General features: G+C 47.1%; 1 protein-coding gene across 1 annotated transcript; it reads right to left on the bottom strand.

The window, feature by feature from the left end:
- On the bottom strand, positions 1-4,029 carry pygo2.S (pygopus family PHD finger 2 S homeolog; the record flags this gene model as incomplete). The annotated part of the gene is given in 3 exon segments (NM_001086487.1): positions 1-2,610; positions 3,239-3,288; positions 3,688-4,029. Coding segments are annotated over 3 exon segments (1,170 nt in total). The 3' UTR covers positions 1-1,551.
- Between the last annotated feature and the right edge of the window lie 8,135 nt (positions 4,030-12,164).

The following is a 12,164-nucleotide window of genomic DNA, read 5'->3' as shown; positions in this document are numbered from 1 at the left end:
TTCTCTCAGAAATCTTTATAAGGAGATGAAAGGAAACGCATCACAATTCTCACTGTAGGGGACAATATGGCTGCTTGGGGCTCACAATACACTTACAGTCCTAGCAGTGAAAATGCAGATTAATAAAGGAATGATTGCACCCGCTGGGTCATAATACGTCCATTTGTGTCTGGTTTAGCCCCAGTGTCAGTGCCTTCAGAGAGTGCAGTATGGCAGTTTCACCAGTAACCGCCCTGAGCTGAGATTCCATTATTATTATTATTATTATTATTATTAAGGGCAGCTCCCAGAAAGCCGAGGGGAAGGGAAGTCAGAGCTACTGGACCCGTTGGCTGCAGAGCCCGTTTGTACATTTATTGGACAGGTAAGAGCGGTCGCTTGAAGACAGGATCAAACAGGAAATGGCAGGAGAAAAATAAATTTGGGGTACGGGGGATATAGGTTCAGGTAAGTACAGTCAATGTGGGGTCTCTTAGGATTCAGCCATGGTTTGCATTGGGTTATAATGAGGTAGAATGCAAACGTTCCAGGGGAAATAAACACTGAGATTATTGCTTGCAACGGTCTCCCACACCCCCCAGTGCAGCATTCCACACAAAGTGCCTCTCCCCAATACAGGGAACCCTATGTATTGACAGCACTGAGCAGCTATGAACTCTTCCTGCCACTAGGGGGTGCCCAGCTACAAATACCCAATTCTCTGCTTAGTTTGCTCCTCAAGGGAGGAGTAATGGGCTGCCCCTGTCTCCACCCATGAGGAGAGGCATTTTCCCTTCCCTACCCAAGCCTTTACCTTTCCTTACAGGCAGGGGGCGGAGACACAAGGGAACACTCATTAATTAAATCAATCATTAATGACATTGTTTCCGTAGAGACAAGGAAATAAATAACTTTTTAGTTAATAGTTTGTTCCCCCCTATGAAACCACAATTATCCCATGTGCACCGCACCTTCTCCTGCCAAGAGATCAATAAGTGCAATAAGAGGGACACATTTTGGCGGTTCAGTTACTTGCAGACTGATTGGGGCCCAAGAGAGGAGTCAGTGCCCCCCACAACACAGCTAGAAATGAATCCATTATAAAACTGCACCAATCAGTAACTCCAGACTCAATCCTTCCATCTCCCATTGGGAAGCAAGTAAACGTCACAATAGAGTGAAATGCGCCAGCACAAGGATCATTATACTCCCAATTAGTGAGGCCACAATGGAGGGTCAGAAATGCAGACAAGACTTGAACACATTATCAAAAATATACATAGAGGGGGGAGGGGCTTGTTTCTGTTCTGTACAAAATAAACGGAGTGTGAACGTTCACAACTATCCCATGATTCCGAATGCTTCCCATGATCATCCAGCTCTATGAGTGAAGGGGAGGCCAAGAGGTTGCCTTACACCCCAAAATCCAAAACAGAGGCGGAGTCAGATCAGACGAATGTGTTTGTAGAAGATTTTCCGCCAGGGATCCCTCATACTGGGAAAGCCTCTCCACCCCAAAAAGACGGCTTCTTAAAGCTGTGAGTAACCATGACACCCAACTCTTTGCCACATTCAACCATCGTTGGCTGCCACCAGCTGGCCCATGGCCCCCCGGATGTAGACGGACTGGATTTCCTTGGTTTTCAGGCAGTAGTCACAAGCCCACACGGCCGAGACCTCTCTGGTGAGCAAGCTGTAGGCACTCTCAGTCATCCCTGTGCACTCTCTGTGGAACCATTTCTGGCACGATGCCTCACACAAGATGGCGTCTTGGTCATCATTGACTTCCCGCTCGCAGGCCCCACAGGGGTAAATAAGTCCGGGGGGCGGCTGGTGCCCAGAGTTGCCGGTGGGTTTGCTCGGGGGAGGGATGTTGTTGACTTCGGGGGTGCTGCTGTTGCCACGCGTGGAGTTGTTGGGAGTGAAGTTTGGTTGGTTCCCATTGACAGCAGAAGGCGACCCAACATGCTGGTCTTGATTAAACGTGTTGCTGGGAGGGTTGGTGTTCTTGCCGTGTTCTTCAACCCCTGGGGGGAAGCTTTGGTCGGCCCCTGCAAACGGACTGTTGTTTGGTGGTAGGCTGGCTCGTGGCACTGGGGGCTGTCCAAATGGGTGCCCTGATGGGCCAAACCTTTGAGTAAATGGAGGGCCACCAGGAGAATTCAATACAGGACCAGGGCCCATCTCTCCTCTAGGGGGCTGACCCATGTTTGGTGACATCATTGGGCCAAACCCTCCTACTGGTCCTTGCATCATTTGCCCAGCAGGGGGGCTGAAGCCCTGACCCATGGCTTGATTAAAGGGGGCATTGGGGAAGTTCATGTTTCCAGGCTGGTGGTAGTTTGGGTTTTGGGACATTCCAAATCCAGGGCCCATCTGATTAGGAGGAAAAGGGGGTGCCTGCCTTCTCATGGGCTGTGGGCCACCAGGATAGCCGGGGGTCATCTGATGGGGCATGGCACCCGGCATGCGGTAGTTTCCAAAGGGCACCGGGTTGCTCATGAAGGGGGAGGGGCCAGCATTGACTTTCGGAGCTCCAAAGTCATCTTCAAAAGGGTTGGACGCCACCAGGTGGTCGACCATTGGGGTGGGTGGTGGTGCAAATTCAGAAAGATGGGAGTATGCGGGGCCCTAGAGCATATAGGGACACAAGCGATTAGAGCCAAATCATCACAGACATGAGAGAGCCAATCACGTGCCCTGAAATGGCCTATCATCCTTTAATCTCACCAGCCCTCTCCCACCTGCACACAAACTACCTACCCACATACCTACTGTACCTACTGTACTGGGACTGTGTATCCCTCCCCTCTCCCACCTGTACACAAACTACCTACCCACATACCTACTGTACCTACTGTACTGGGACTGTGTATCCCTCCCCTCTCCCACCTGTACACAAACTACCTACCCACATACCTACTGTACCTACTGTACTGGGACTGTATATCCCTCCCCTCTCCCACCTGTACACAAACTACCTACCCACATACCTACTGTACCTACTGTACTGGGACTGTGTATCCCTCCCCTCTCCCACCTGTACACAAACTACCTACCCACATACCTACTGTACCTACTGTACTGGGACTGTATATCCCTCCCCTCTCCCACCTGTACACAAACTACCTACCCACATACCTACTGTACCTACTGTACTGGGACTGTGTATCCCTCCCCTCTCCCACCTGCACAGAAACTACCAGCCTGGCTGTTACCTATTAGGAATAGTGCAACTGCAAGACTGCACGGCTCTTACCTGAGTGTTTGACTTGCGCCGTTTCTTCTCGGGGCTCTTCATTTGCATACCTGGGACAGGAGCAGAGACTTGTTACTGGTGAGGAATAAACGTGTAACACAGACACCCCCCTGCCTGGCACACTGAGCCCCCATGTCACTGGCTTTTGTGCGGTGTAATCACATGTGCTCTGTGTGTGACACAGATACCAGCCATTGCTACACTACATGCCCACACGTTACACATCTGACCCCCGGGCACTGTGCCCACCCAGTGTTACCCTGCAGCTTTCCACTCACACTCCCACTGTCACCCCTCCCCCACTCACCCGCTGTCACTGTTAATCCTATGGGGGGGGCTCTCAAGCACAGACTGAAGCAAATCAATAGTTACACAGTACAAGTCACACGGGGGGAGACTTACTGATCCTAGTGACAGCGGCAAATGCCCCACCAACAAGCCCCTCTCACCAGTCTTGGCTCTGCGGCCCGGAACGGTCAGTCCATCCAACTTGTCCTGATCTGCAGCCATCAGACTCAGCTGCTCGGGGGCCGGAGCTCACACACCAGTCATGACCCAAAGCCCCTCTACGTCACGGCCCTGCACTTTGCTGCCCCACTAACTGTCAGATACCCCCTCAGCTGGGAGCCCAATAACACACTCACTTCTAAGCCCCTAACTGCCAGTTACACCCCTGTAGCTAATGCCCAAAACTGCTGCCCTGTATATGCCCAATATCTGCCCCTACACCCCTGTATAGCCCAATATCTGCCCCTAAACCCCTGTATAGCCCAATATCTGCCCCTAAACCCCTGTATAGCCCAATATCTGCCCCTACACCCCTGTATATTCCAATATCTGCCCCTACACCCCTGTATAGCCCAATATCTGCCCCTACACCCCTGTATATTCCAATATCTGCCCCTACACCCCTGTGTTTATGATCTGCCCATTAACCCTGTATAATCGCTCTTGCCCCTCACTAGTCCATATGAATGAGCTGCCCGACACCCCCAGTATGTGCGGAACCCGAAGTCCGTCAGGTGCGGGTGTCCAGCCCCAGTATATGATCCTCCTCCCTGTGTCTCAGCCCAGGAGCTCCCGGTGCCTCGGGACGGTTCCCAGACTTCCCCGTTCCACTCAGGCTCGGCTCCAGCTATGGCTTCTCATCCGAACACAAAAACCGGAAGAACAAACCGCGCGCCGGAAACTCGCCGGGCACTTACCACTCTATAGACTTGAGGGGAATGGGTTGGAAAAAGACCGTCGCACAGTCCGCAGTACTAACCAGTCACAGATCAATGTCCTTAAACTTTTGTAACCCACCAAACAGAGCCGCGCTAACTAGTGACCGCTTCATATCCGCACATAATGGTATCGCCCAAACTCAATGTAGGGTTAGTGCAGCGCCGGGCCAGCCCATCGGAACATGGGGGTGTGTAAGTGATTACAGCCTGTCAGTAGCGGCTGATAAATTAGCGGCTCACACTGTGCGCTTAATTCTTATTATACTGTCATCAAATAACAGACTGCGTGAGCCGACAAAGACTGATGAACGCTAATAACAGCCACCCTATAGGCTTTCAGATGGTAGAGCCCACAGTTTGAACTACGCATGCGTCGCGCAAGGAATTGTGGGAGAAGTAGTTTCCCTGTGAGGAATGTTTCCGTCTTTGCGCCATTAGTTGTCCTGCGCTGTCTCTTCGGGGACCGTAATGCGCGGGTTCCTCGCTCTTCTCATTACTCTCCTCTCTCCTCACTTCCCGCGGCCGCGATGTGTCTGTTCGGACAGGGGAGAAGTTTCTTCGCATCTCGCTCTTTGTGCTGCACAGGGAGTGTAAAGGGGAAGTAAAGCTTTTCCATTTAAAGCAGCTCCTTATCAGTCACAGGCAATTACTTATCTCTCATAGGGACTCCTTCCTCACAGCTCGTTACTGTGCTGATTGACCCCTAGCAACCGAAAGTACAGCCTCCCCAATATGTTATTTATATGTGTAACGTGTATCTTTGTCATCCTAAAGCCTCCCCTCCAACTACTGACCCACCTACTGAGCTCTGATTCTCTGTACTTCCTGCTCCTGGGCTGTTCTCTTTCCCATGGTCAGACAGGAACCTCCCCCTGGGTAAGTGAATCCAATCTCCCCCAGTACTTACCCAGGTACAGAGCTCTGATACTCTGTACTTCCTGCTCCTGGGCTGTTCTCTTTCCCATGGTCAGACAGGAACCTCCCCCTGGGTAAGTGAATCTCCCCCAGTACTTACCCAGGTACAGAGCTCTGATTCTCTGTACTTCCTGCTCCTGGGCTGTTCTCTTTCCCATGGTCAGACAGGAACCTCCCCCTGGGTAAGTGAATCCAATCTCCCCCAGTACTTACCCAGGTACAGAGCTCTGATACTCTGTACTTCCTGCTCCTGGGCTGTTCTCTTTCCCATGGTCAGACAGGAACCTCCCCCTGGGTAAGTGAATCCAATCTCCCCCAGTACTTACCCAGGTACAGAGCTCTGATTCTCTGTACTTCCTGCTCCTGGGCCGTTCTCTTTCCCATGGTCAGACAGGAACCTCCCCCTGGGTAAGTGAATCTCCCCCAGTACTTACCCAGGTACAGAGCTCTGATTCTCTGTACTTCCTGCTCCTGGGCTGTTCTCTTTCCCATGGTCAGACAGGAACCTCCCCTGGGTAAGTGAATCCAATCTCCCCCAGTACTTACCCAGGCACAGAGCTCTGATTCTCTGTACTTCCTGGTCCTGGGCTGTTCTCTTTCCCATGGTCAGACAGGAACCTCCCCCTGGGTAAGTGAATCTCCCCCAGTACTTACCCAGGCACAGAGCTCTGATTCTCTGTACTTCCTGGTCCTGGGCTGTTCTCTTTCCCATGGTCAGACAGGAACCTCCCCCTGGGTAAGTGAATCCAATCTCCCCAGTACTTACCCAGGTACAGAGCTCTGATTCTCTGTACTTCCTGCTCCTGGGCTGTTCTCTTTCCCATGGTCAGACAGGAACCTCCCCCTGGGTAAGTGAATCCAATCTCCCCCAGTACTTACCCAGGTACAGAGCTCTGATTCTCTGTACTTCCTGCTCCTGGGCTGTTCTCTTTCCCATGGTCAGACAGGAACCTCCCCCTGGGTAAGTGAATCCAATCTCCCCAGTACTTACCCAGGTACAGAGCTCTGATTCTCTGTACTTCCTGCTCCTGGGCTGTTCTCTTTCCCATGGTCAGACAGGAACCTCCCCCTGGGTAAGTGAATCCAATCTCCCCCAGTACTTACCCAGGTACAGAGCTCTGATTCTCTGTACTTCCTGCTCCTGGGCTGTTCTCTTTCCCATGGTCAGACAGGAACCTCCCCCTGGGTAAGTGAATCCAATCTCCCCCAGTACTTACCCAGGTACAGAGCTCTGATACTCTGTACTTCCTGCTCCTGGGCTGTTCTCTTTCCCATGGTCAGACAGGAACCTCCCCCTGGGTAAGTGAATCTCCCCAGTACTTACCCAGGTACAGAGCTCTGATTCTCTGTACTTCCTGCTCCTGGGCTGTTCTCTTTCCATGGTCAGACAGGAACCTCCCCCTGAGTAAGTGAATCCAATCTCCCCCAGTACTTACCCAGGTACAGAGCTCTGATTCTCTGTACTTCCTGCTCCTGGGCCGTTCTCTTTCCCATGGTCAGACAGGAACCTCCCCCTGGGTAAGTGAATCTCCCCCAGTACTTACCCAGGTACAGAGCTCTGATTCTCTGTACTTCCTGCTCCTGGGCTGTTCTCTTTCCCATGGTCAGACAGGAACCTCCCCCTGGGTAAGTGAATCTCCCCAGTACTTACCCAGGCACAGAGCTCTGATTCTCTGTACTTCCTGGTCCTGGGCTGTTCTCTTTCCCATGGTCAGACAGGAACCTCCCCCTGGGTAAGTGAATCTCCCCCAGTACTTACCCAGGCACAGAGCTCTGATTCTCTGTACTTCCTGGTCCTGGGCTGTTCTCTTTCCCATGGTCAGACAGGAACCTCCCCCTGGGTAAGTGAATCCAATCTCCCCCAGTACTTACCCAGGTACAGAGCTCTGATTCTCTGTACTTCCTGCTCCTGGGCTGTTCTCTTTCCCATGGTCAGACAGGAACCTCCCCCTGGGTAAGTGAATCCAATCTCCCCCAGTACTTACCCAGGTACAGAGCTCTGATTCTCTGTACTTCCTGCTCCTGGGCCGTTCTCTTTCCCATGGTCAGACAGGAACCTCCCCCTGGGTAAGTGAATCCAATCTCCCCCAGTACTTACCCACCTACAGAGCTCTGATTCTCTGTACTTCCTGCTCCTGGGCTGTTCTCTTTCCCATGGTCAGACAGGAACCTCCCCCTGGGTAAGTGAATCCAATCTCCCCCAGTACTTACCCAGGTACAGAGCTCTGATTCTCTGTACTTCCTGCTCCTGGGCCGTTCTCTTTCCCATGGTCAGACAGGAACCTCCCCCTGGGTAAGTGAATCTCCCCCAGTACTTACCCAGGTACAGAGCTCTGATTCTCTGTACTTCCTGCTCCTGGGCTGTTCTCTTTCCCATGGTCAGACAGGAACCTCCCCCTGGGTAAGTGAATCCAATCTCCCCAGTACTTACCCAGGTACAGAGCTCTGATTCTCTGTACTTCCTGCTCCTGGGCTGTTCTCTTTCCCATGGTCAGACAGGAACCTCCCCCTGGGTAAGTGAATCCAATCTCCCCCAGTACTTACCCAGGTACAGAGCTCTGATTCTCTGTACTTCCTGCTCCTGGGCTGTTCTCTTTCCCATGGTCAGACAAGAACCTCCCCCTGGGTAAGTGAATCCAATCTCCCCCAGTACTTACCCAGGTACAGAGCTCTGATTCTCTGTACTTCCTGCTCCTGGGCTGTTCTCTTTCCCATGGTCAGACAAGAACCTCCCCCTGGGTAAGTGAATCCAATCTCCCCCAGTACTTACCCAGGTACAGAGCTCTGATTCTCTGTACTTCCTGCTCCTGGGCTGTTCTCTTTCCCATGGTCAGACAAGAACTCCCCCTGGGTAAGTGAATCCAATCTCCCCAGTACTTACCCAGGTACAGAGCTCTGATTCTCTGTACTTCCTGCTCCTGGGCCGTTCTCTTTCCCATGGTCAGACAGGAACCTCCCCCTGGGTAAGTGAATCTCCCCAGTACTTACCCAGGTACAGAACTCTGATTCTCTGTACTTCCTGCTCCTGGGCTGTTCTCTTTCCCATGGTCAGACAGGAACCTCCCCCTGGGTAAGTGAATCTCCCCCAGTACTTACCCAGGTACAGAGCTCTGATTCTCTGTACTTCCTGCTCCTGGGCTGTTCTCTTTCCCATGGTCAGACAGGAACCTCCCCCTGGGTAAGTGAATCTCCCCCCAGTACTTACCCAGGTACAGAGCTCTGATTCTCTGTACTTCCTGCTCCTGGGCTGTTCTCTTTCCCATGGTCAGACAAGAACCTCCCCCTGGGTAAGTGAATCCAATCTCCCCCAGTACTTACCCAGGTACAGAGCTCTGATTCTCTGTACTTCCTGCTCCTGGGCCGTTCTCTTTCCCATGGTCAGACAGGAACCTCCCCCTGGGTAAGTGAATCTCCCCCAGTACTTACCCAGGTACAGAGCTCTGATTCTCTGTACTTCCTGCTCCTGGGCTGTTCTCTTTCCCATGGTCAGACAGGAACCTCCCCCTGGGTAAGTGAATCTCCCCCAGTACTTACCCAGGTACAGAGCTCTGATTCTCTGTACTTCCTGCTCCTGGGCTGTTCTCTTTCCCATGGTCAGACAGGAACCCCCCTTACCCAGGGGGAGTTCCTGCCCAACCATGGGAAAGAGAACAGCCCAGGAGCAGGAAGAACAGGGAACTGTCTCAAATGGGATGTGTTTTATTGTGATTGGATTGTGACACATTAAGTTGTTTAGTGGCTAAACACAAACACACATTGTACCAAACTGTCGCCAATATCAGCAGAGGTGCAGCCAGATAACAATATGGTGCAGGGGTATCCCCTCTCGTCTAATTGCCCTGTATTTCCATTGTGCCCCGCAGAGCTAACAGTCTATGTGCCAGGGTTACATTTCCCCTCTCATTGTGTTTGATCCACAACTGACCATTGTCTCACAGGCAAACAGGCCGGGATTACACGAGTCACCTGATTAGAGATACAGCCAATCACTGTCACTGATACAAGGTCGTTACTTCTACTGGAATATTATTATTATTATTATAGTGGAATATTATTATTATAGTGGATTATTATTATTATAGTGGAATATTATTATTATAGTGGATTATTATTATTATAGTGGAATATTATTATAGTGGAATATTATTATTATAATGGGGAAATGTTTCACTTCGTATTAAAGGGGATATTCACCTTCCAAACACTTTTTCAGTTCAGTTGGTTTTGGATTGTTCTCAAAAAATCATTTTTTGTCTTTTATTTTTTACCGTTTTCCCAAAATTGAAGTGTAAAGTTACGTGATAGAACAGCATGTGACTTAACTACACTTCTCGTGAGATTTTGGTCGTGATGTGGAACGCGGGATCGATATGTTGAGAAAGCCATTTAGCGAAACGCGCGTTGGTGGAATTGCTGTGAAAAACAGTTTTTTTAATCTTCTAATGGTCGGGCAGGGTGGGCTCTAGTTTCAGACTGGTCTAAGGTTCAATCTCTCCTTCTCTCTTCTATTGGCTCCCACACTGGGAATCTCAAGGGACCAATCATTTGTGGTTATTGAGGCTCAGATAGTTCATTAGAAAGTCTACATGAGTCAATGATGAGAGCTCAGTGTTGGTTACACTCCCTCCCTCGTTGTGGTGTCTGAAGTTTTTGGGACAGATCCACCTTCTCCTTTTTCCAATTTCCTACTAATTTCAATTTGAACCGAGTCCATTTGAATGAATTTATCCTCCAACATTTCATTTGGTCACATTGTTTTTTTATCAATTAATGAATTACCAATATATGAGTACGATTCATCTGTTAGCGCTGCAATTTAATAACTGATATCTAGTAACTAGAAACGTATTCATTTAATGTAAATCCATGTATTTATTTATTAGCACTGCACTTTAATAACTGATATCTAGTAACTAATTAATTTAATGAAAATCCATGTATTTATTTATTAGCACTGCACTTTAATAACTGATATCTAGTAACTAATTAATTTAATGAAAATCCATGTATTTATTTATTAGCACTGCGCTTTAATAACTGATATCTAGTAACTAATTAATTTAATGTAAATCCATGTATTTATTTATTAGCACTGCACTTTAATAACTGATATCTAGTAACTAATTAATTTAATGAAAATCCATGTATTTATTTATTAGCACTGCGCTTTAATAACTGATATCTAGTAACTAATTAATTTAATGAAAATCCATGTATTTATTTATTAGCACTGCACTTTAATAACTGATATCTAGTAACTAATTAATTTAATGAAAATCCATGTATTTATTTATTAGCACTGCACTTTAATAACTGATATCTAGTAACTAATTAATTTAATGAAAATCCATGTATTTATTTATTAGCACTGCACTTTAATAACTGATATCTAGTAACTAATTAATTTAATGAAAATCCATGTATTTATTTATTAGCACTGCACTTTAATAACTGATATCTAGTAACTAATTAATTTAATGAAAATCCATGTATTTATTTATTAGCACTGCGCTTTAATAACTGATATCTAGTAACTAATTAATTTAATGAAAATCTATGTATTTATTTATTAGCACTGCGCTTTAATAACTGATATCTAGTAACTAATTAATTTAATGAAAATCCATGTATTTATTTATTAGCACTGCACTTTAATAACTGATATCTAGTAACTAATTAATTTAATGAAAATCCATGTATTTATTTATTAGCACTGCACTTTAATAACTGATATCTAGTAACTAATTAATTTAATGAAAATCCATGTATTTATTTATTAGCACTGCACTTTAATAACTGATATCTAATAACTAGAAACTAATTAAATGAAAATTCTATGTATTTATTAGCACTGCACTTTAAGAATCATCAATTGAGTTTACACTGTAATTAATTGCTGATAAAACTATTATACCAGCACTTTAATGTATATAGTATTAAGGTACTATCAACTGTGTCCTACTTAGTTATTAATTAATTGCACTAGCACTTTAATACATAATCTGGTAAATTGCAGTATTAAGTAAATAATGAACTAAAGTAAGGGTGGTACCTTATGCAGTGTTATTGTGGACAAATACTGTGGACATTTTAGTTTTGGGGGAGGAGGAGGGATCTTTTTGTCTCTATTAAAATTAACTGAATTCTTCAGACCTCTATTTCACTAAAGTGATACATTATCAAGGTGTAATCTCCAGTATCTAATTACTTTCAATATAATAATGTAAAGTTGAATGTTCATGTCTCTGGTGTGTCAGTCTGACAGCTCAGTGATCAGGAGCATCTGAACTGTTACTATTTCTTACATTTACTTACAATTGATAGAATTAGTTGATACATTTAGTTAATGATATAATTAGTTGTTACATTTAGTTAATGATATAATTATTTGTTACATTTAGTTGATACAATGAGTTGATCCGTCTCTCAGTAGGATCTATGGGGAATATAAGTGTAACTATTGTATCAAGTCTAACAGTTGCCTTTAATGTCACTCAGGGATTCTGCTCAGCAGGGACAAACACATGGATCAACTTATGTATCAATTTAGATCAGTATTTCCTGGTACTCGTGTGACTGTCTCTACTTCCTTTGAATTGGGGAATGTATTTCCTGGTACTCATGTGACTGTCTCTACTTCCTGTGCACCGGGGAGTGTATTTCCTGGTACTCGTGTGACTGTCTCTACTTCCTTTGCACGGGGAGTGTATTTCCTGGTACTCGTGTGACTGTCTCTACTTCCTTTGAATGGGGGAGTGTATTTCCTGGTACTCATGTGACTGTCT

This window comes from Xenopus laevis, chromosome 8S (genome assembly GCF_017654675.1).
Source record: "Xenopus laevis strain J_2021 chromosome 8S, Xenopus_laevis_v10.1, whole genome shotgun sequence".
Taxonomy (NCBI): domain Eukaryota; kingdom Metazoa; phylum Chordata; class Amphibia; order Anura; family Pipidae; genus Xenopus; species Xenopus laevis.
Note: the sequence above shows the minus strand (reverse complement) of the source record. Positions and strands in the feature narration are given on the sequence as shown.